The following is a 24288-nucleotide window of genomic DNA, read 5'->3' as shown; positions in this document are numbered from 1 at the left end:
CCTCTGACGATGGAGGACACTGATTCGCTGTGGCGACTCCTTGAAGGGAAAAGCCAAAAGGAAAAGAAGAATTGATATCTAAATGAGACCTCCCCGTCTGTGAAATGAAGGGCAAACTGAAATTATACACTTCCAGCCTACCAACAGTACCACGACTTCTGTATTCTGGTATAAATTGATCAATATGTCAGCCGTCAAATTATAAAGATCTATTTCACAGAATAATGTAAAACACACCTTAGCAAGATAGCGACCACTTAAAGGAAATATTTTATCCTGGTTATAAAGTGATTTTTGTTCTCGCACCTCACCATGGAGCGTCGGTTACACCGGGACTATACCTTCGTTTTCACATATGATTGTACAGCCATCAGTGAGTGATGCTTGATTTTTACATGCCTGACGTAGTTTGTACGATTAAATGCTATGTTGTCTTCTAAAACTTTTCCTGATTTTGATTTAGGTTTGCGCAAGAGGGGTCGAATAGCAGACCAGACGCTTAAGAACTGTCTAGCTGGAATCTCACCATATTGCGATAAGAGGTGTGCTGGTGTTTAAAGTGCACACAGCATTTTATTGTGTTTACACTACCAACACCGAAACTCACCCAGTATCTTGTAATGCTTCCTGTTATTCAGCAGGACTGTTTTCTCCACACTGATGTGTCAAAGTAGTGTATAACATGCGGAACTAAGGTATTTCTTTTTTTCCCTCCATTTATATGAGGAGTCTGACTGCCCATTTTTGTCACCGTGTGTGTGGGTTCCCTCTGTGTAAACTCGTCATGATACAATATTTGTGCAATGATGAGTTGCAGATGAGAGACACTTTTGACCAACAGAACAGAGGACATCAAGATGCAGCATGGCATGGTTGCAGTGTTGAGGGTCACTGCAGGATTCTGGATGCTAGCGGCTTACTCAGCAGCGGAACAAAACGCAACATGTAATCTGTCGGACCTGCCTTCGGCTAACTACTGGGATTTGTCTGACAAGACCACAAGCTTCATGGCTGATTTAGTCAATGGCTTTCTCAATGTTATCCAACCCAATGCATTTCCTGAAGGTCAGTAAAGCTTTGTAGAAGCTTCTCACAATATAATGATAATCTTAACACATTTTAAAAGTAAGCCTTCCAACACTGCCAGTAGGTATACTGTATTTACCATGATTATGCAAATTCAGCAAGACTGTATTTTGCATTGTCGTCTCCTGATATATAAGTGTCGCATTTCTGTTGTTATATTGTCACAGATTAAAATCTTTGCGTGGAACCGAACATGCTTCGAACGATCCTTTATTGAAAAACTGAAATTTTGTTTAGTCTGGAGTAACTCAGTTGAACTGATATTTAAAAAAAACGTTTTCACCATTCTCCTCTGATGTAATCCTTTGATCTAGGGCTGATCACGCAAGTAATGCAGCATGTGAGAAATTTGATGTCAGACGACAAGTACATTAAAGATGTGAGTGATATTTATTTTTGAAAGAGACATGGTAGAAGTTTTGACCTGCTTTGATTCTGCTTTGATTCTGATTCTGATTCTTTCTTGTGGTGTGAGAGCAACTGCAAACGTGAGTCTCTGGCATGCGTGTGCATGTGTCTTCACATTCCCAGTTATTTTTCGCGACAGAAAAATAAATGATCATTGATGGAGTTCTTTTCTTTTCCTGACTGGCGGTCATGAAGAGGCATTGTGACAACTATGTACCGTACCCCACTTTGTTCATGAACAGGTGTTGATCTACGAGATTGGCTTCGTAGTGTGCGCGGCCATCGGAGTCCTCTACATCCTAGCAATGCCCATAGTAGGGTTGGTGTTGGCTTACTGCCGCTATGCTGGCAAATGTGGTGGACTCATGTACCACCAGAAGCAGACAGACTCTAACTTGAGACAAAGAAGAATCTTATACGTGTCCACTGCCGCCATCACAGTCTTTGTCTTGTAAGACTTTTTATTTAAGTGACACCGTCGTGGATCATTGCACGTAACCTAAGTCATATTTTTCACTACGTTTGCAGAGCTGGTAACATTTGCATGTTCCAAAGTACCTGCGAATTCAGAGTGGGGCTGGACCAGAGCCAAAATTCACTCAATAACACCTTTGATAACTTCAAAGCCTTTCTCAGCAACCTGGACATGGTATTTTCTAATTTGCCCGTTTGGGGATTTTTTTTTTTTTCTTGACGTCACCATTGCCAAATATTACTACAATGTCTGATGGTTCAGCCTTGTGTTAGAAAAATAAAAAGCGGTCTTCCTGTTTACAGCAATTGCAACATGTGAAAGATGAGAGCACTAACATTGTGGACAATGTTGTTGAAAACATCCACGGTATCAAGAGTCATATAAAATCTCGCCATGTTTGTTGTCATTTTTCATGATATATCTAATGTGTTTCCTGTCAGGATCTGAATTAGTGAATGGCATACTCGGAAATCAAGGGTCGTCTGCCCTTGACCGTTTGAATGATGGTATGACACGTTTGCAGCACTGTTTTTGACTCAGCATGTGAAGAGCTGATTGCATCATTGTTGTCAACTTACAACAAGCATAGTCACCAGCCCAATATCTAAAATACATCACCCTGGGAAATGCTTTGCATTATTTGGTTGCCTTTTTAGAACAAGTGTTCGACATACTACAAGAACTGGAAGTTTTGGTACAGATTGACAAATACAGTAAAGTCTCGTTATATCGATATCGGATATAGCGATAGTCCCGGTTATATTGATACTATTTCTATGCACGCACGGAGAAAATTACATGCAAACAGGGTCGGATATATCGATAGTCCCGGTTATATCGATATTTTTTCGGACTCCCTTGAATATCGATATAACCAGACTTTACTGTAGTTGGGGAGATGGATAGGTAAATAGGTACTTACGTTTAGGTCATTTGTTATCCCATATTTAAGGAGGTATATAAATAAGTAGGTGCATGGCTAAGGTAGTTTTTCTGTAGGTAGTGATTGGGTTGGTCGCTTTTCTTTAGTAGCTAGAAAATGTCTTTACATTGATACTGAACGCCTTTTTGGCCTTAAAAAATGGAAACATGAACATTTTTAACATTAAACACTTTGACATATTTTGAATAATTTGTGACAAACTCTGCAGTTTATTTAGATGATGCAATAAGGTCAAAATTAAACAAATGTTTTGAGGCTAATTCTTTCACAAGACAGCCTAAGAATGCTTTTTTGGTGTTTTGTTTCAATGTGGTCACCCGTGCTCAACTGTGTTCTTTTGTTTCCATGCGCAGCTGTGAGTGATCTCACAAAGTTGCAGAAAGACCTGAATGACAAAATGTCAGAGGTGACAAATGACTTCACTAATATTAAAACCACAACAACAAATGCACTGTCACTTTGCGTCACTTCCGACTGTGAAAGTTTGAGGACAAATCTGCAGAACGCTGAACCGCCGTCCAGTGTAAGTCACAACAATCAATTATTGTAGTTGACTGACTGAATGTAATTATGGCAACACTGAAATATTTACTGAATGTACATTTTGGTTTCATTTGACTAAAATGTAATAGTGAAAGAATTTCTGACTTAAAATTGAAAATAATCAAATAATAATTGGCTCTGTACATCTCTCCACAAAAGATAACTCAATACTGTTTTTGATATGTGGCATACAAAAGGATTCAGGCAGGGTTCAAGTTAAAAGGGGAATCTTTCAATTCAGTTCAACTCAATGGGAGTGGAATGAAAATAAAAAGAATGAATTTGTGCTGTTCACAAAATTATGCCTGATGATTTCTTTTCTTTTTTTCTCACAGTTCACAAATACTGCCTTGGACAATGCACTCACTACGTTCAGTGATGAACTGAAAAAAGGTCAATCCGCTGACATGGTCAGTTCATTACATTTACTTCATTTGGACACATTCTTTATGTTTATTATGATTGTTGTTGTGGTTTTTACAAATTCCAACTTCCCTCTGTCTTAAGGACAGATTTGTGCCACTGGCTCTGTTCCCAAAAAATTCTATACCTCTTTCTCTTGCCTGGTTTTAGAAACCACTCGATATTTAACCTGGTTTTCTATCTGTCAACATTTTTAGTGTGCATAAATGTCATATATTAAGTGTTGCAAAACATCTTGAATAGCTGTGACCAAGCATGCCCAGTATTTCAGATGATGCATTGTCTGTTACTTAAAGTTAACACAATGATTCTTGTCATAAATATAAATTACAAAGGTCACTTGAAACAAACAAATATGTGCATCTTACCAGAAATATAAATTGTAAAGTTCACTTCTAATACACAATTTGGATTGAAAAAAAAAACAAAAAAAATCTGCTCAATAAAATACCATGGGCGGAAAGGTACAATAGTGCAAAAGGTTATCAAGGCTGACACAACAAAATATGTCTGAACAGAATAGAAAATGGATGAATGTCGTGAATGCATTTGTAAGTTGAGTGTTTGATCGATAAAAGCTGAAAAACACAACGTTCCCCAAAAAAGTAAACATCTGCTTTTTTTTTTGTAGTTAAAGGACATCACAAACAATTTCGGCGCCATGAACCGTAAGTAATCACGACATTCTCTAGCCATGTGTGTCAAATATCAAATGTGTCATTTTGTGTCATTTCATATTTAGTCGACAACGTCAAAACTCAGATTTCCCAAAAGGTGACCGACATTTCCAATAATTTGAATATGAACCAAATACTTGCTCGGGTGGAAAAGCTGCAAAATAGCATCAACATCATAAAGAGGCAGGTGGACCAAGCCGAGAGCATCAGGTAAGAAGACCCTAAAGCGCCTGTCATTGAGGAGAAGAGACAAAATCCATTGTCTCGTTGTTTCTTTGCGAGGTGGTCGGTGTGTATCGCCATGTGCTCCGTGGTCCTGCTCGTGGTACTATGTAACGTCTTGGGTCTCATTTTGGGACCCCTCGGTCTGAAACAGACTCAAGAGCCCACGGAACGATCCCGCATGGCCAACAGTGGTGGAATAATCCTCATCACGTGAGTCGGGTTCAGTGTTTGTCAAATTAAAATATACTTTCTCCCTCTTCATCTTTGATTGAATTAGCACTGCCACCTTGGTCCGCAAATCATTCTTTAGATACATAATATACATATTTCTTTCTGCTCAAATATGTGAATTAGTATCTGTGTATAGAGCAAAAGCTGTGGCTACATGGTTGTTTATGAAAAAAAAGATGATAATCAATTGCTCTTTGTGCTTGCTTGTCTGAGTTAACCGTGTTAGTTTCCCGTTTTTTTTTAGCGGGGCAACTTTGAGCTTCGTTGTCTCGTGGCTGTTCATGTTGGCTGTGACCTTCCTCTTTCTGGTGGGAGGCAACTTTCACATGCTAGTGTGTAAACCATGGAGCAGTGGAGAACTACTCAAGGTAAAGAGAGTGTCAAATTCTAACAACAACAACAACAACTATAAAACATGCGCATCAGTGATCATGCTAGTTTTTTCTCCTCTCTTGACAGTTCGCTCCAACTGTGATACCCCAATTGGATTTGGGTAAAATTTTAAACCTGAAAGGCAATTTCACGATCTGGGATATATACAGGTAGATTGACCTACACATTATAAAAGATATTAGTATTGAAATGAGGTCGATATTTGTTACATGACCTTGCCACACTTGTGTTGCCTTGGTTCAAAAGTCAAAGTCAGCTTTATTGTCAAATATGCTAATATGTATGACACACAGCACAGATGAAATTACTGTCCTCTCGGAACCAGCACGCAAGGCACTCATAATTACTTTAACAAACATAATAAACATGAAAACGCCAATTTGCCGGGAGAGGGGAGCCGCTGCGTGTTCACGCGCCGCCATCAACCATGCCAAACATGTTCCCCCTTCTAAGTTGGGTGATCAATTAATTGTTAAAACCAGCAGGGAGAGGGCTTTGATTGTCACACAAAGCTAAATTTTGGTAAAGATTCAAGTAGCCTGCAATTTGATGGATGATGATCATGTTTGCAGTAAGTGTGAGAAAAACATGCCTCTGTGGTCCACACTCCAGTTGGAAAAGAGTTATGGAGCTGCAATTAATCAGTACCTTAACATAGACCAGGTAAGTGTCGACTCCTCCCACTCACATTTGTTGAAGATTATGTGCATATCTTAAAACACATCTTTGTACACAGGTTATCCAGCAAGTCGATATCACCAGCATCAACGTCCCCGAAATCTTCAAGGCAGATTTGAATCAAAAGCTTCAAGATCTTGAGACAAACCATCTCAAGGTGCGCTGCAAAAAAGGTTTGAGTGAATGTGGGTTCTTCGCTCAAGATAGTACAAGAAAAATCAGGCTCTTCCTTACATACGGTGATTTATTTATTTATATTTTTTGGTGGTGAGGGATGCCCAAGTGGACAACAAAAGTGATGTTGTCTGGAGTCTGTCCACCCACATTAACTCATTCACTGCCATTCACGAATTTATTCGGGAATTGAAAATATAGTATGATGTAGAGTGCCATTCCCGAATTTGTCCGGATTTAGTTTCACTGGCCATGGCCTCTGGCAATGTTTTTTTTTTCCTTTCCACAAGGGGTAGCATTTCCCTTCCTTTTCTCCATGTTAGTGTTTTGTTCCAGGTTTAGCTGTTGTTAAAGCCCTGTATAAAGTACAAGGCAGTATGTATCTACTGCCTTGTATTTTGGACACCCACCCTCATTTCAAGCTCATACAACTCCAGAAGTGGTTCTTAATCTTGTTAGAGGCATCGAACACCACCAGTTTCATGTGGTCATTCTTTCATTGACTTTGCCCACTAACTGCAGACTTGACCCAGGGGTGGAACTTTGCGGCGGAGGATCAACCCCCCTGAGACCGACTCAACGAACCCCTAGGGTTCGATCGAACCCAGTTTAAGAACCACTGAGTCTAGACCCATATCATTTAGGAATTAATTCTTTTTTTCTGATGTAAGAAGAGAATCTAAGGTTTTTAACGGTGTATTGAATGCTTATGTAGTCCTAAAACACAATATTCTGTGGGTCCTGGAGTTTGAGTGACAATGACAAAAGCCCTGTCACTGGAGTGGACACATTTTTGCACATCTGGCAGTCAATGAGTGAATAGGGACATACATTCTCCTGTATTTTGTTGAATTATGTTGTGCGGATGTGTGAAAAATAATCATCAAATATTTTAACAATCGAGTAAGCACTTAGAGCTTCCGTACAACTTAAAATTGTCCACATTCTTTGAAAAAAGTATCTTAATAGTCATTGTTCTTTGATTTGGAAAGTCATTCATGAAAGCAGACTTATCGTAACATAAACATTTGCTTTGGAAAACCATGACCAATCCATTAATTAAATCGGGTTGAACAATGTTAGTTGTAACAAATCTAGTACAGGTAACATCCAACTTTAGACCGGTCCGACTTACGACCATGACCGCAAGACCCTTTTTTCTGTGTGCACGGAAAAAAACATTTGTGGTGTACTAACCACAAAAGTTAATTGTGGGTTGTTTGGATACTTGGATTTGCCGTACCTTGCATTTGCTATCGATAGCGCGTGTGTGAAAAAGTTCCATTCTTCCCATGTTTGCTCATGCTAGAAAGTCACGGTCAATATAAGTATAATAAGCAAAACGCGCGTGTGTACTTCGTCACACAAGACACCACGCAACGCAATGCGGGAGCAGCCCGGCAAGGCGTATGACAATTTTGGCCAGCCAGCATCTCACTCTCGCACAGCAATCGACCGTGTGATGGTACCGGAGGGGGCAGTGTCCACCGGCTAGGACTAGAGCCGAGGCGGGTGGGCGTCTGCGGCATCGCATCAGCGGGAGGCGGCGAGAACGCGGAACCGCCTCCTTGAGACAGTTCGTTCTGCTTCGGGGCGAGGTGGCGGGTCGAGCGTGTCGGCGACGCAGACTGCCGCAGAGCTGGGCCGCGTTTAGGCACGAAGAGCCGGGTAAGGCTAGGAAGAGGGCAACGGGTCGAACACCGCCCACCAAGACCCACGCGCGCCCGCTCCGTGGCGTCCGAATCAGATCGTTTGCAAGTCATTTTGCACCGAGCAACATTTTGAATGGATTTCGACTTGTGACTACTTTGACTTACGACCGTTTGGTCGGAACGGAACCCGGTCGTGAATTGAATGGTACCTCTACCTTGTCATGACAATGGTGTGTGGACCTTTGTAATATGTTTAAACTGCATTAGATCGACACCAATCAACTGGACAAGACAATTCAGGAATTCAGAGCAAAGGCCGACGCTAACGTGAGTCACCCATTTCACATCAGTTGTCTGTATTGGCCACAGTGAACGTTAACACATCTTGTCATCATTCAGGTGGGACCTTTGAAAGATGTATTGAACAAAGCAGCAGATGACCTGACCAAAATTAAGACCTCTATTATGACGAGCATCAAACCAAAATTGGTGCGTGTGGCTTGCGCATCCTCCCCGCTTCTATGATGCAAACTAGCAAATTGATGTCTAACTGTGCTGCTGACTAAGAAACCACAAACCAGCTAGTCAAGTAATTTAATATATTGTTAAACTATCACACTGACTGAAACAAATTGTCACACGACAAAAAAAAAAAAAAAAAAAAAAAAAAAAAAAAAAAAACATGCAGCCAACTATTATGACAGCTAAACAAAAAGTAAAAGTAAGTATCTAAAAAATGTAAATCATTGCCATGATTCATTCATTCATCTTCCGATCCGCTTAATCTTCACTGGAGTCACGGGGGGGGGGGGGGGGGGGGGGGGGGGAGCCTATCCCACCTGTCTTCAGGCAATAGACGGGGAACACCCTGAATCTTTTCCAGCCAATCGCAGGGGGCACAGAGACAGACAGCCATTCGCTCTCACATTCACACATAGGGACAATTTAGAGTGTTCAATCAGCCTGCCATGGATGTCTTTGTAATGTGGAAGGAAACCGGAGGACCCAGAGAAAACCTGTGCATAACATGCAAACTCCACACAGGGACGCTGGAGTGGTGATTGACCCCAAGAAATCTGCACTGTGAGGTCAACACGCTAACCACTGGATCACTGGGCCGTCAATTCTAGCCATGAATCAAACGAACAAAACTAACACCATATTAGCTACTTAAACTGAATAATCAACCAGTTAACTCACAAGTTAGCGGACATCTTGATTATATCCTTGAATGCAATTACAACCCTCTGTTAAGCCTTATGGGTTCTCTACTTCTTTTCATTGCAGGCAGAGGTTATTAGAACTATAAATGTCATAAAGGTGAGCTCATTTTCCATGTGCACATCAGGGCGTGTGTATGTCGAATGCATAATTGTACTATTCTTGTAGAATGACGGCAACACGTTGCGGAGCACGCAAAATGATCTCCACAAGAACCTGAAAGATGTGAGTTCACATCACAATCTCTCCTTTTTACCCTCACTCTTTCAAGGCCCTCTGCTGTTTTTATTTTTTTCCATTCAAAATCTATATCAGGTTATTTTACTTGTATTTTCGTATAATTTACCAAGGCCATTGCTGCCTGCCTTAGACAAAAAATACATTCTGTACATTTATTTATGGCTTCATGAAATATGTACCGGAAACCAATTTAGATGTTTGACTATTCTCCTAAATGTGTCATTTTCTCATAAGAAAACTTACAATTAGTTAGTGCTGACACACTTTTTATTGAAATGAAATTACATAGCATTATACTTACTTGTCAAATAAGTTTTTAGAATGTATTTTTCTGTGTATCCATATATGGAAAAGCTCTTGGCAGACATACACCCAATTGGAGTGAATGGGATAAATATGCTGACACAATGCTCTTGATGTTAATGAGTTGCTTCAAAGACTTGACTACAAATGAAACGTACTGGGAGAATCCACAAATTCTTTATGGTTGCAAGATAAAATATTTGAGAAATATGGTTCTGAATTTTATTTTGGTATTATTCTCAATAAATATAAATAAAATAATAAAGGTTTTCTGATTCTGAATATATTTTTATCATCCACAGAACATTAAAACATTCCTGGAAAGCCAGCTGTCTGACAGTTTAAATTGTATCGGACATCTGGTAAGGACGGATTCAAGAACATGTTATTGTTATCAGGTTGTTGAGGTGTTATTTCCAGTGACATGCATGATGGCATTGTCGTCATCTCGACAGTGACATAACGCAAAACAATTAGAATCAGTTTTTTAACATTTCCGTGGAATTATTTTAGATTGTAACATGTCCTATAAAGTATGATAAATCCCACCTTCCTGGAAAGCAGCATAAAAAAATGCAGCATTATCAAAGTACCGTATACCACAAGCTATTAAACGACCAAACTAGTCAAAACATGGCTTGCAGGCTAGAAACTACCAAACCTACTGTACAATGTTTTTTTTTTCTTCCACACCCTGTTTTTCCATCAGATTAAGGTCGAATTTGGCCGCTGTGGTCCTCTGGCTGAGGTTGTGGACTCGGCTCAGACAATCTTGTGTTTGAAACTTGTGTCATCTTTGGTAAGCGGGAACCACGATGCAGGAAAAAAGGTAGCATTGTCAGATCCAAATAACTCATTTGTCATTGGTTTTATGTGTTTTTCCAATACCATTAGAACGCTTTCTGGTTCAGTCTTGGCTGGTGCCTGATCTTCTTTATCCCAAGCATCATCTTGTCTGTGAAACTATCAAAGCACTTCAGGAGCATGACATCCTCCGATACCGTGGAGTGAGTACATTTACACCAGAGTGCCACTGCAGCTTTAATCCATATTGACATGTTCCATGTTGCCGTTCTGGGGTTAAAAATGACTCCGGCCTTCTTGTGTGGAGGTTGTATGATTTTTAGATTGTCCCACATTACAAAAACACATTAACTCATTCACTGCCAGACATGTGCAAAAATGTGTCCACTCCAGTGCCAGTGTTTTTGTCATTGCCACTCGAATTTGAGGACCCACAGAATATTGAATTTTAGGACGACATAAACATTCAATGCAGCGTAAAAAAACCTTAGACTCTCTTCGTCTGTGTAAGCTCTCAGTCATACAGGAGTGGTCCATCTATGAAAAGGTTTCATCTGTACTTCTTTGAAGGTGTCAGACGTTTCGCTTCTTAATCCAAGAGGCTTCGTCAGCAAACTAAAATTTCCTGGTAGCTCTGGCCCTATATATACAGTGATTACCCGGTTTACGAACCCCTTGGCATACGAACCTTTCGGTTTACGAATGTTAAATTTATGAAAATTTTACCTTGGCATACGATCTATTCTTTGGGATATACACAGAGCTCCACAATGAGTGATGTGTCATTTGCGAACGAGCCCGTTCTCCTAACAAGAAAATGGCAGCCGACTCATTTTTGTCCTCTATTCCCCACCCCCAGTCTTCGGTTAAAGCCACGTGATTGGTCAAGAATGCAGCAGTGAGGGGGGGGGGGGGGGTAAACATTAAAGAGACAGGCAGACGACAGAGAAAATGGAGAACAAAACAGTGACATTTGGACTCGTTTCAACTTCAATAGTTGAAAGGCAGAGTGTAGACTGCAAGGTTAAAATTCCCATCAATCAGGCTCCACAAATAACCTGCATGTCATCTGTACAAAAAACGATCACAATTGATGAGGAACAAGGTAAAATTATCGCAGAGAAAGCACCTACAAGGGATCACTCCTCAAGATGGTGAAAGAAGAAGGCTACGTTCCTCATCAAGTATTTAATGCTGATGAAATTGGCCACACCATTCCATCAAGCAATCAACGACCATCACAAAGGTAAATAAAATGACTTTATTATATAGTACAGTTTTCACACATTTCTTTAATTATAATACCATAGCACATTTATTATACATAAAATAAGTTATATTTTGTGTAGTTTTAAGGCTTAGAAGATTAGAAAGTAGAAAATTATGTTTCGCAACATGATGTGGCTCAGGTAACAACTAATGTCTCACCTTCAGGAAACACAAAAAGAACAAATTTGGGGTTTGACTTCCCCTTTAAAGGACAACCAACATCACTTTTTTGTTTCCTAACTGACATCAGAAAAACGTTTTATAGCATCTAAAATACCCAAAACACACAGGCTGATATTTTTAGTTAAATGCAAAACACCAATAAAAATGACTTAAAATGTCCAAAATCTGCAAAAAATTAAGGTGCAAATTGGGAACTTTCAGAAAGTCCCGCCCCCATTTCGTGACGTCACGCCAAGACGTCTTGCATTGCTTGAGAATCAAAACAATGGCTTCAGATTCGGAGAATATGCTTTCTTGTTACGCATCCAGTTTTGAATGTGATTCAAATAGTTCTGTAGAGGAAAGTATAAATGTTTGCAATCAATTAAAGAAGCTCTTCCGGATCATTTTGAGGGATCAAGACTGATGTGTTGCGTCAGAGCTCCGTTGGAAATTGGTTGATTTTTCACCTTGGAATATCTAATAGCTGTCTTGGTGTAACATACAACGATTCACTATTGCGTTATGTGTTTTCCTTCTAATTTCGCCATCAACTGCGCTTCGCTTTCATAACTTTGCTGCTGTGAAATGTAAATTTCTCCACTGTGAGACTAATAATGGCAAATCCAATCCAATCAACACGGATCAACACGATGTTTTCAGACCAAACAGAGTACCGCAAAATGCATTGAGGTGATGCAAGGTATGTCCTTTCTCACTCAGGGGCGTTCCTTCAGTGACGTGGCGTGAGGACTCGTCACCAACTCAAAAACAAGACTTCCGGAATATTCAGTGCAAGTCTTAAAATGTAAAATATGTAGTGGAATCTTTGTAAAATACGCTCAGTAGAAGTCATTTGAAGCGATTTTACAAGTTATGGACACAACTTGTCCGGAGACGTCGGTTGTCCTTTCAACTAAATAGTCTCGACAGAAATGACCGGATTGATTTCATTTCACCAACTACAGTAAAGTCTTGTTATATCGATATCGGTTATATCGATAGTACTGCTTATTCCGATACTATTTCTATGAACGCAAGGAGAAAATTTACATGCCGCAGGATAGTCCGGTTATATCGATATTTTTTCCGACTCCCGAGAATATCGATATAACGAGACTTTACTGTAATTACATTCCAATCCCCTTTGATGGCAAGAAGGATTTTCAAAATTTATCCAGGCATTCAACCTGAGTCAATATAGCGTTATTGCAACCGTTAAATCAGAATCCCAACCAGAAAGCCTTTAGTAGTCCCACAATGGGTAAATTTGCAATCTACAATAAATGCTACACTCTGTGGATATGGGTGCGTTAATAAAGTGACATATAATATTTAAACTAATTTGTCTATGTTAACCCAACTGAGCATTTTCAGCCTGCTGATGTGTTATTTCCAGTGACACGGAATGAAAACAAAGTGACGGCACAGTCCTCATCTCGACAGGGACATCGGTATCAGCGTTGACTTGGTTTCAGACAACTCTGAAGGCACAAACAATGAAATCTGCAAAGCAGTTTGGCAAAGATGTTCCACATACTTTATATAGTATAGATTAAGCTAAAAATGAAAAAGTAATGGCCCAATATTAAACACAATTGAGGCATGATGAGGGTCCAATGCATTGATTTTCTTTACCCATTAAACGAGAAAGGTGGTCGATGCGTAATTGAATTACAAGAACTGTAACACTCAAATCAGAATGCATATTAGGTCTATGAATCCAGACTGAAGAAGACAGAAAAGTAGCAAATTAATTGGTGGGCATCTAAAGGATAATTTTAAACTTTTTGTGATGTTATGCCAACATGCACAAAAATGTACTAGTCACGGGAAAGAGAAAAAAAAACTATCTTGGCAAAGATCAAGTATGTATAGTGGAGCAAGATTTTACTGCTCAGTGCAACCAATACATACATTTTGAGATAGCTCGGCATTATTTCAAGTCAGACCTACAACGCTGCCACGAGGGGGCAGTGCCATGCTGCAAACGCCTGGTCACATCTCCACAAGGTCAATCGAACACGTTTTTGTTTTTATTTCTCAGTACGGTATTTTCACATATTAATAGTACTCTTAAAATGGAAGTGAATACGTTTGGCACACGAATAAACTAATTTACATCAATGAGGATTAACAATTACACTGATTTGAAATTAGCGTTATGTTCATGATTGACATTCATCCCTGGCACACTGATCATGTCAACGACGCCCCAAGAAAAAATATCTGCAACAGTTTGTTTCTGTTAACATCTGTACGTTTACAAATAACATTTCTAAAACATTACTGAGAAATCACATTGTCCCATCACCAGTGTACTATTTTGGCAATTGCATAAATGGCTCAAGTGTACCCAATGTAGTTATTAAAATCCATCAGGCATCTCCTGTGACACTCGTATTACTCTGTGGTTCGACATTTGGACTGCTGCTGTGATCCTTCACGTGTTCATGTGCAACCCGCCTACTGGCTGGAAGAATGATATCACCCGAGATCTGCTAATACAAAAGCTTCAAGAAACACTCCAAGACATTCATTCTCATTCACAAATTAAATAAAGCACTTTTGACCGCACAGCCGGAAATGAAATCAAGGCCTCGGTTTTTGCATTGAACAAGTCGGTTTCCATCAGACGCTGGACATGTTTATATTTGACAAATTTCTGTTGCTGATGATGATGATGTTTTGTGAATTTGACTGATTTTGCATATACTGTAACCCATCTTGTGCAAAAAATGTCTATACATTTATTTGTGAATAAGGTCCTTTGATTTTTTAATACATGTACAGTAAAGTCTCGTTATATCGATATCGGATATATCGATAGTCCCAGTTATATCGATACTATTTCTATGCACGCACGGAGAAAATTACATGCAAACAGGGTCGGATATATCGATAATCCCGGTTATATCGATATTTTTTCGGACTCCCTTGAATATCGATATAACGAGACTTTACTGTATTTAAATCAGTTACAATATCTGCTTAGCCTTGTCCTGTTTTTTCTAGATTACATTGAATTATTCAGAAATACAGTTCATTAGTTTGAGAAAGAAGGGCTAAAAGACTGGATGAAGTAGGCAGCACTCAAAGCTGAAAAAGAGCAAGCATTTTATCACAGTTTAATAGCATTCAGTCAGACATTCTTGTACACAGTTTCGGCTTATTTTTACAAAAGCGGAGCTTTACCGGACGGAACAAAGCGAATTGTTTTAGGTACATTAATAATTAACGAAAGAGTTCACTGTCGCGAGTCTTGGTAAATTTAGTGACAAGAGTCAGCTGATTACAGTGGCACCAAATGTGAACTACTACAACAGGAATAACATTCAAACAAACGCAACCATTTAGTATCATAGTATAATACTGTTAACAAAAATATCAGTGGCTTTTGTGGGCAACAAATGTCTCTACATTAAATGCTGCATTAAGGGCACAACCGTATGACCAAACATTATGGCATTTGAATAACTTAACACAAACGACTGACGGAGGTTTAGTAAACTAGAACATGGAGGCCAACAGAGATAAAAACTCTGGATTGTTTACAGCTCCATGGAAGACATGCTGACTTTGGGAGAGCATGTGCCCCCTCATGCTGGCATTAATTACTCTGAAATTGAATTTGTCAACGATTAGTCACTTTTCCTTTGGCATCTCCATCAGGAATGTCTTGTGAGCTGGAACGGAATGTGTGTGTGTGTTGGTCATGATGGCACCATTGGACATTGTGGAGCATTTGAGGTCAACCATGTCCACACCCAAGAATTAAAAAAACTACATTTTCAATGCATTTTGCCAAAATGCAATAAATCGTCCCTGTTAATGCAAAAACATCATTTGCAAGTGGTCCAGTGCATTAGCTAACCATCAGTCTGCTTTTATCAGAAATTAAATATTATGGGGGGGGGGTTTGCATGAATATGGCCAAAAGTTAGTGATCTAAGTTTTTACAAGCTACGGTGCTTCCGAACACTTCATTAACACAACTGTGGCAAGCCAATGTTAGCTTTAACATCCACATGCATGTAAGTAACACTGAAGGGATAAATTAATTCACCGGCTCACTATGTACATGTTAAAATTAGCAGAAATATTTACATGGTAACACTTTGTAGTCATCGCTTTAAAGTTATAAAGCAACTAGTTGTCTCGAAATAAAGTATGTGTGGTCACAGCACAGGCGGTCAGCAGTTAGAAGTAGGAAGTAAGGTACTGTCCAAGGGTGATTCTGTGCCATTTTTGGATGGCTCTGTGGGGAGCGTAGGGGGCGAGAAGGAGGGGGACTGTAGGATGTCGGCATAATTTTGGCTTGGCTTGGTCTCCCTCTGGAGAACTTTTCTCAGCAGAGGTTTGAGGAGACCGATGGTTACTTGACCACTCTGTAGGTCGGCAAAGGGAGCAGGGGATGCGCCGGAACTGAAGGCCACAGAAAGGGAGGAGGGGGACAAGTTGCTCGATGGCGGGAGGTGTTTCAGCACTAGGTTCAGAATGGTGGTGACTGTGAGGTCCTCGGGGCAGAGGGCCCACAGCAGGTCAAGGTAGGGGTCCAGTTCTCTGTGCTGGGTCACTTCACACAGCAGTGTGGTGAAGATCTCCTTGTTCAGCAGAGGACTCTGCTTACAGAACCTCTGGGCCACCAGGGTCACCTTTTCCCACTGTTGTTGTCCAATCAGAATCCTCAACGCCTGGAGAATGGCATTGGGCCGCCCGCTGACCATCAATACTTCCACCTCCAGTTCCTGCCGCTGGTCCCGATCCATTCTCGTGGAGGACAGCGCACTCAGGGCGCGCTTGTAGAGAGGCACGTTGGTCTCACCGTTGTCTGCTTTGCAAGCGGGGAAGTTCCAAGAAGAAGTTGCCAGACTCAGGCACAGCCCGGCTGACCCATGCTGTTGCTGGCTGAGCTCGAGGAAGCGGGGCAGCCAAGTGGGCTGCAAGCCTAAAATAGAATGACAGAGGAGTTCGAAGACAGGCAGGGTGACGGATGAAGCCGAGCTTGTTGACTTGGATGTACAGTTAGCATTGTGATCTGCTTTGGGACTGTCTTTTTGCTTTGTCCCGCCATTTGTGAGTGGGATCGAGGCAGGGAAGCTCGGCATGGGACAGAGGACGGTTTTCCACATATCCGGAGGCGCCTGGCTGGACAGAGAGCCATCCCCATTGTAGTGGAGCTGGAGAGCACCTTGCGCTGCTCTCCACGCTTGACAGGGAAAGACGTTGAATATGGAGTTGAGGTACAGAAGGTCGTCCTGATGCAGCTCGGAAGCCGACAGCAGCCGGGATATTTCTTTGTGGATGAGATTCTCACAAAGTACCTCCACTTCTTTCATGCTTGCCCTCACCAGAGTCCCCTTCAGTTTTTCCATAGCAACCAAGGCCTTCAGCTCTGGCTGCAGGGACACTTTCAGCTTGTCCTCTGCCATATCTTCTCTGATTTCTCCATTTTGGGAAGTTTCTTCTGATTTCTGCTTGGACACCAAGCCGAGGTAGTCACGGAGTATGGATGCTAAAGAGATGGGCGCCTGGAACCTCCCCCCTTTCTTTATGGTGTCCACAGTGAGTTGGGTGCTGCTCAGACTCCTCTGTTGGTAATATTTACAAGCCTCTTCAAACACAGCATCCACCAAGCGCTCTCCTGGGTGAATGTTATCCACTGCAGTGAAAAAAGGCAACTTCTTTTTTAGGTTTATAGCATCCATATCCTGGTGCACTACTTTAAAAATTCCACTTTCTGAGAACAAGTGGGGTGATCTGTCAGTCTTTGTGGAAAACAAAATCCCCTCCCTGTCGAGTATTATTGTTTCCAGCTCTCTGCCACACTTTGAGTCAATAAGGTACAGATTTTTGCCCAAGACCAGCATTAAGGTGTCTTGGTATTTGCAGAGGCTGGTGTGTGGAGTGTTTTTAAGGGGACATGTGTCTGCCATCTTATACATATGGCGCAACATCCCATCGCGGTGCAGGAGACAAACCCAGCCTGTGTTGAGAAGCAGTAGCAAACCCCCACACGCCAAAGGAGAGACATTGAGAATGTAAGGAGGATCAAGAGCAGATAAAAATCCTAAACAGTCTGTGATTAGCTTCCTGAAGTCAGACTCCCTCGCCGAGTGCTTCTTCAAAGGGGTTGCTTTACACACAGTGCTGATCCGGAAGGAATCCTGACGAGGGCACCAAGAGAGGAAGAATTTTTTGAGTGGTTTCAATTTGACGTCCGGAAGGAGGTGCACATACTGACTGGAGGCGACCACGGTGAACCGAGGATTGTTATGAAGGGCGATTTTCACCCCTCCTAAAATGACAGCCCCCTCCACCACCTCAATGTCTCTCGTGCATATACAATGTCTCATCTTATTCCTGGCAGAGCTGAGGACGGGGGAGTTCTCTGAGGGTGGCCTCTCCTCACACCAAACGATTAGATTAGAGCAGGCGCACACAGACACAACACGGGCCCGGGGACTGTTACACAAGTCGGCTGTTTGCAGGACACCCCAGCCTCCTTTACAATCCTGGAACTGCCAAAACTCAGCGCGTCCATTCTCATCAATAACAGCAGCAGTCACAAAGTCCCCATTGACGCCAGTATTGTTATTTGTGTCCAAATATAAAATATCCACAATGGGAACGCCTCGTGTTGAACACAAATCCAGCTTCCTCTGAGTTTGGACCAGTTGAGGTCTTTCATACTTGTCCAGAGTCACAAGACCGATCCTCGGCTTGTGGAGGATGACATGAACGTGACGTCCATCAGGGCTCAGACGAACGTTCGCCAATCTGTTGTCGGGCTCATTATTTAAACTCTCGTACAACTCGGTCTTGCCGGTATAGTCCCCAAAATCAGACAGTTGCCGCAGGAGAAAGCGAGACATGACTCCCATAAAGCGAGTAGCGGAATGTACGTCTGAACTAGCCCGCTAGCCTGTGTAGCACACCAACCTGCTCACCGAATGGCATCCCGTCATGTCATGTGAGCGCTATTCACTCACCCTTCACGTCCATTCGGGAGAGAAATAGACTCCGACATGATTCAGGTAACGGTTAATGTGATTTTAGCCGATGACAGGGGAGAACTGTAGATCAGAACGAGGCTCTTGGAGAGTGAACGAACTCCGGCCCATTCCGTGTTACACGGTCGTGATGTGTCGTTCGCGAACGAGCCGGTTGTTGGTGCCGGATCTCTGAAGTGAACGAAGAGAACCAACTCCCAACCAGGAGACGGAAATGGGAGCCAATTTTTGTGTATCTATTCCCTGGCTCCAGTCTTCGGTCAAAGCTGCACGTGATTGGCCATGATCCGTGGTAGAGGAGGGAGGAGAAAATTACAAACACACAAATCGTATATGACAAAGAACGTGCTGCCGTCCAACGGGTCAAAAAAGCCAACATTGTTTGTCTAACAAGTGACTGCTAGACATCCCAAACCACGACATCCTACTTGTCACTTACATGCCACTTTATTAAAAATTTCAAAGTGGGGACCTGTCTGCTGGATTTTTTTTAGTTCAATGAAAGACACATTTCTGAGAACTTAGCAGAGGAGCTGGGAGGTACTACAGGATGCATGCACTGTTTTGGAGCAATTTACTACTAGCAGGTTACTGGAGATCAGGGTAGACAGGTACAGTGGACAAATGTTATCACATTGTGCTATTATTATTATTATTATTATTATTATTATTATTATTATTATTATTATTATTATTATTATTATTATTATTATTATTGGCGGCCCGGTAGTCGAGTGGTTAGCACACCGGCTTCACAGTGCAGAGGTTCGCGTCCCGGTCCGGCCTCCCTGTGTGGTGTTTGCATGTTCTCCCCGGACCCGCGTGGGTTTTCTCCGGGTCCTCCGGTTTCCTCCCACACTCCAAAAACATGCATGGCAGGCAGATTGACCACTCCAAATTGTCCCTAGGTGTGAGTGTGAGAGTGACTGTTGTATGTCTTTGTGTGTGCCCTGCGATTGGCTGGCAACCAATTCAGGGTGTCCCCCGCCTCGTGCCCGAAGACAGCTGAGATAGGCTCCAGCAACCCCCGCGACCCTAATGAGGAATAAGCGGTACGGAAAATGAGATTATTATTATTATTATTATTATTATTATTATTATTATTATTATTCAGGTGTTATCATTTTACTAGTTCGTATTATAGCATTAATATGAAAAGCAAATTACTGACAGCTGATCATCAGACCAGAGTAACCACAGGGAAAGTGAAAGCTCGTGGATGCTCTCGGCACATATATATAAAGCCATATAAATGAAATTATTTGATATAGTGTATATTTTACATTAGTAATTCATTTTTTCACAGTTAATTCAGTTAGTTAATTCAAGAAACAAAAAGTAAGGAGCCATTTAGGAGCCAGAAGAGCCGCATCTTATTAGTGAGCCGAGCCAAAAGAACCGGCTCTCTGAAATGAGCTGGAATTCCCATCACTATGACACTGCACTAGCTGACATCACGGGACTGTTGATTTCCGGATACAGAGGGTGATTTGCATAAAGGGGGGTTGCGAAGAAAACATCGAAAAAATGGCTAGTATTCAGTTCTGTATTGCACTATGACATCACGAGACTCTGGACACAGAAGGTGATTAGCATATAGAGGCGTTGTGAGGAAAATGTTGAAAAAACGGCGACAGTAATCATTTCTATACTGCACTGTGACATCACGAGACTGTTTATTTCTAGACACAGAAGTTAATTTGCATAAAGGAGCGTTGCGAAGAAAATGTTGAGTAAAACCGGCTATTCATTTCTAGACTGCAGTGCTGACATCACGGGACAGTTCATTTCCGGACACAAACTGATTTACATAAAGGGGCTTTGCGAGACAATTTTTGAAAAAACAGCCATAGTATTCATTTCTACCCAGCACTGTGACATCACGAGACTTTATTTCTGGACACAAGGTGATTTGCATAAAGGGGGTTACGATGAAAATGTTGAAAAAAAAGCTACGCATAGTGCAGTGGAATGACTAAGTCTATGATCACCGATATGATAATCAGTTTGTAAATTTAACATTCCTTAAAGTAGGCTTTGATTGCTTTTTTACACACTCGCATTGCGCATTTTCTCAAATCATGTTTATTTTTATGAGATCTCCACTTGGTTCTCCAACAGTCTTGAATGACCTCCGAGAGCAGGATTAAGGAAATTCGGTTCCTGTAAAGCCACACCCTGACTACTCCAACAAACCTGATTCAATTGTTCATGATCGTTCCAGGCCTGTACAACGAATCTTGATCTGAAATCATGGGATGGTGTTATGGCTACCCAAGGTCAGAAACAAATTGAACTCTCTTCTTGATGTGATTATGTAATTGGAATCACAAGCTGATTTAATTCAAAGCAACTCAATTAAAACCGTCCTAAAAGCGTTCAGTCTCCACAGACGGAATGAAGCTATGTTTGTTTCATTTCCCTGAAAATGGAACAATGTTTTACAAATGAAGGATTTTAAAATTGTGTGAAAGTGACCACATTCATACACTGTAAAAGGTTGTCGTTTGTTGCTGACTCCCTCTGGTAAAGACCACATAGTTGTATCCAATATCAGCAAATCAACACTTGCTGTTCCCTAAAAAGTGCACTGTTTTATTAATGTACAGCTGGCGTCTTGTGTTTAAATTTAATATAGACCAAGGAATTCAATTGTAAAATTAAACTACTTTGCCATTTTGTTTGTGCTCCATGAATTCTGACAAATGGCCACACACAAGTATTTGTAGACTTTTTATAGCAATTACTCCTCTAAGTTTTTTTTATATTTATTGAATGATTCAAGTTCGCCTTTTGATATTGTTGGTTGCAATTGCCGTCTCTTTTTAAAGTGCAGCAATAGCGAGCAGACGCTTCCTTCATGTGTTGACCAGCTTTTGTGTGCACCTCCAGATAATATCCAGCAGGGGGCGTATATGATCCTCATAAACTGCATTTACTTAATGTTTTTAATCGACAAAGTGGATCCCACCCACTCGTGTTTGTCTTCTGGCTGCGACTGCGTCTATACTTAATTTCTGAATAAATATGATTGATCAACATGATCATTTATCAATCACATGGGTATTTTGTGCCAATTTGGTTTAATATGAGTTACACAACTGTTTTTTGACAGGCACACTCAGCGTCACAAAAATGTCTTTCACGTTATGATGAACAATAAAATACAGTAAAGTCTCGTTATATCGATAGTACCGCTTATTACGATACTATTTCGATGAACGCAAGGAGAAAATTACATGCGCACAGGATCGGATCTCATCTCATCTCATCTCATTTTCCGTACCGCTTATTCCTCATTAGGGTCGCGGGGGTTGCTGGAGCCTATCTCAGCTGTCTTCGGGCACGAGGCGGGGGACACCCCGAATTGGTTGCCAGCCAATCACAGGGCACACAAAGACATACAACAGTCACACTCACACCTAGGGACAATTTGGAGTGGTCAATCTGCCTGCCATGCATGTTTTTGGAGTGTGGGAGGAAACCGGAGGACCTGGAGAAAACCCACGCGGGTCCGGGGAGAACATGCAAGCAAACTCCACACAGGGAGGCCGGACCGGGACGCGAACCCGCGACCTCTGCACTGTGAAGCCGGTGTGCTAACCACTCGACTATCGATATTTTTTCGGACTCCAGAGAATATCGATATAACGAGACTTTACTGTATATTTAGATCACTCAGCTGTGAATATTCACAAACATAGTAAAAAAAAACATTGATATGGTTCGCTTTTACCAATTTCTAACGTGATTGCTCATTTCCCGCAATTTACATCATTATTTCAGAAATGTCCTAATGTTGATGAATCAATGCCAATGTTAGCTTTACAAATAATAACCATGTTATCTTGCTTATTTTCTCATCTGTTTTTTTCCCATCTTCAACCTCAGTCTGCACGAACACGCTTCCCACAAGAACTTATTGAAGTTAGGGAAAAACATTTATTCATACATAAAAATTATAGCCCAACCCAGTTTGTATTGTGAGAACTGGTCGTTTTTGAAGTGATGTTTGTTATTTTGGAGGAACACAGTCAGTTCCTAACTTAATGGTGCTTGTCTTTTTTTGTGGGGGGCATTTCATGCTAAATTCTTACATGTTGCGTAATAGCACTTAAGATGATAGTGAGTCAGTGCGAAACCAAGGACAGCAGCTCTGATCTGAGTACCTCGTCTTCTCTTCAAGGATGAAGCTGCAATCCAATTGGAACTTGATAGATCCGAGTTTCTATTTCTGACTGTGACCTTAAAGCCTGCCAATGCTTCCGCCCTGGACCAAACATACATAGCTGTAATACAAATTATGTATATTTCCCAGGCATAACTTTGCTCTCACATGTGGCCTTATTACAGAGTAGGAGTAGAAGTGGGTCTTCCAAATCTGAATACTGAAACGAGGTGACAAAAATCTGCATGTCCAGTACTGTGCTCAGTTGGCACTGACTCCACAAGAGCTTTGTTTTTTGTTTTTAGTATCACTCAACAGCTCCTTGGGTAACTGGATGTTGGACTCCTTGATTGGCAGATTACATTCAGTTTTGAATCCAATACAACATATTGAGCATCGTCATAATGAACACAGGGCAAATTGTTGTGGACTTCAGGAGAGCACACAACCAACATCCTCCACTCACCATCAACTATGCTTTGGCGGAGATATTGAGTTGCAATAAGTTCGTAGGTGGGCATGTCTCGAAAGACCTGCTCTAGAGCAACAACACTGCATAACCGGCCCAAAAAAGCCATCTGTGCTTCCTACGTACACTGGGGCATTCAAGAGCGCCAATTGTGCAAACTTTTGTCAAAGGCTCCCTCATAAGGCAGTCAATGTGTTGACGTCAGGGAGATGTTGATGTTAGGGCAATCCGACGGGGCGGGGGGAATGCAACATAACCATAGTCCCTAATAAACTACTTATCTATAAAAATCAGTTGAAACTGAGGACTGTTGAGGCCATTCGGTGGCGGCAGTTTCCCTGAAAGGAAGCATCTGGAGCTTCCAGTCACACTCTTCACCTTCACAAAAAACAGACATACATGCATGTTGCTCGTGTTCTCAACAAGTAGTGTAGAAAATGAAAATGTCAACCAGATTAAAAAAGAAAAAGCAAATGTGTCTTGTGGGACCTCGTTGTAGGATCTGAATTTGCATGTACATGTTGTGCATTTATAGCACCAGTTTTTAGCAAACAATAAAAGAAAAAAAGTAACCATTTTAGGGACAAATGATGGCCATTTTCTGCTCTTTTTTTGTGCGACTGGCTGATTAAAGCATCAGACGATGCGCTGTGAAATGAGAATGACTTGCCAAGCCATTACGCTTTGGCGGTGGCATTTGAAATTGTCTGCACGGTCGTTCGGCAGCTGTT

At 41.4% G+C, this 24288-nt stretch overlaps 2 protein-coding genes across 2 annotated transcripts; one reads left to right on the top strand and one right to left on the bottom strand.

Moving 5' to 3' along the window:
• The first annotated feature begins 623 nt into the window (after positions 1 to 623).
• Positions 624 to 14579, top strand: LOC148889343 (prominin-1-A-like). The gene is made up of 25 exons (XM_089012036.1): positions 624 to 696; positions 841 to 1065; positions 1401 to 1465; positions 1737 to 1945; positions 2023 to 2143; positions 2272 to 2335; positions 2410 to 2475; positions 3266 to 3435; positions 3791 to 3865; positions 4510 to 4546; positions 4621 to 4765; positions 4838 to 4990; positions 5256 to 5379; positions 5471 to 5553; positions 5977 to 6067; positions 6141 to 6239; positions 8176 to 8235; positions 8308 to 8397; positions 9196 to 9228; positions 9298 to 9354; positions 9975 to 10034; positions 10382 to 10471; positions 10567 to 10679; positions 12631 to 12715; positions 13307 to 14579. The coding sequence occupies exons 2-24, from the start codon at positions 858 to 860 to the stop codon at positions 12710 to 12712; spliced, it is 2295 nt and encodes a 764-aa protein (XP_088868162.1). The 5' UTR covers positions 624 to 696; positions 841 to 857; the 3' UTR covers positions 12713 to 12715; positions 13307 to 14579.
• A 428-nt stretch (positions 14580 to 15007) lies between these two features.
• On the bottom strand, positions 15008 to 19286 carry hps6 (HPS6 biogenesis of lysosomal organelles complex 2 subunit 3). The gene has a single exon (XM_089012035.1). The coding sequence runs from the start codon at positions 18789 to 18791 to the stop codon at positions 16101 to 16103; it is 2691 nt and encodes an 896-aa protein (XP_088868161.1). The 5' UTR covers positions 18792 to 19286; the 3' UTR covers positions 15008 to 16100.
• Positions 19287 to 24288: the final 5002 nt, after the last annotated feature.

The sequence above is a fragment of the Hippocampus bargibanti genome, linkage group LG13 (genome assembly GCF_051943395.1).
Source record: "Hippocampus bargibanti isolate YZ-2025 linkage group LG13, ASM5194339v1, whole genome shotgun sequence".
NCBI classification, from domain to species: Eukaryota; Metazoa; Chordata; class Actinopteri; order Syngnathiformes; family Syngnathidae; genus Hippocampus; species Hippocampus bargibanti.
Note: the sequence above shows the minus strand (reverse complement) of the source record. Positions and strands in the feature narration are given on the sequence as shown.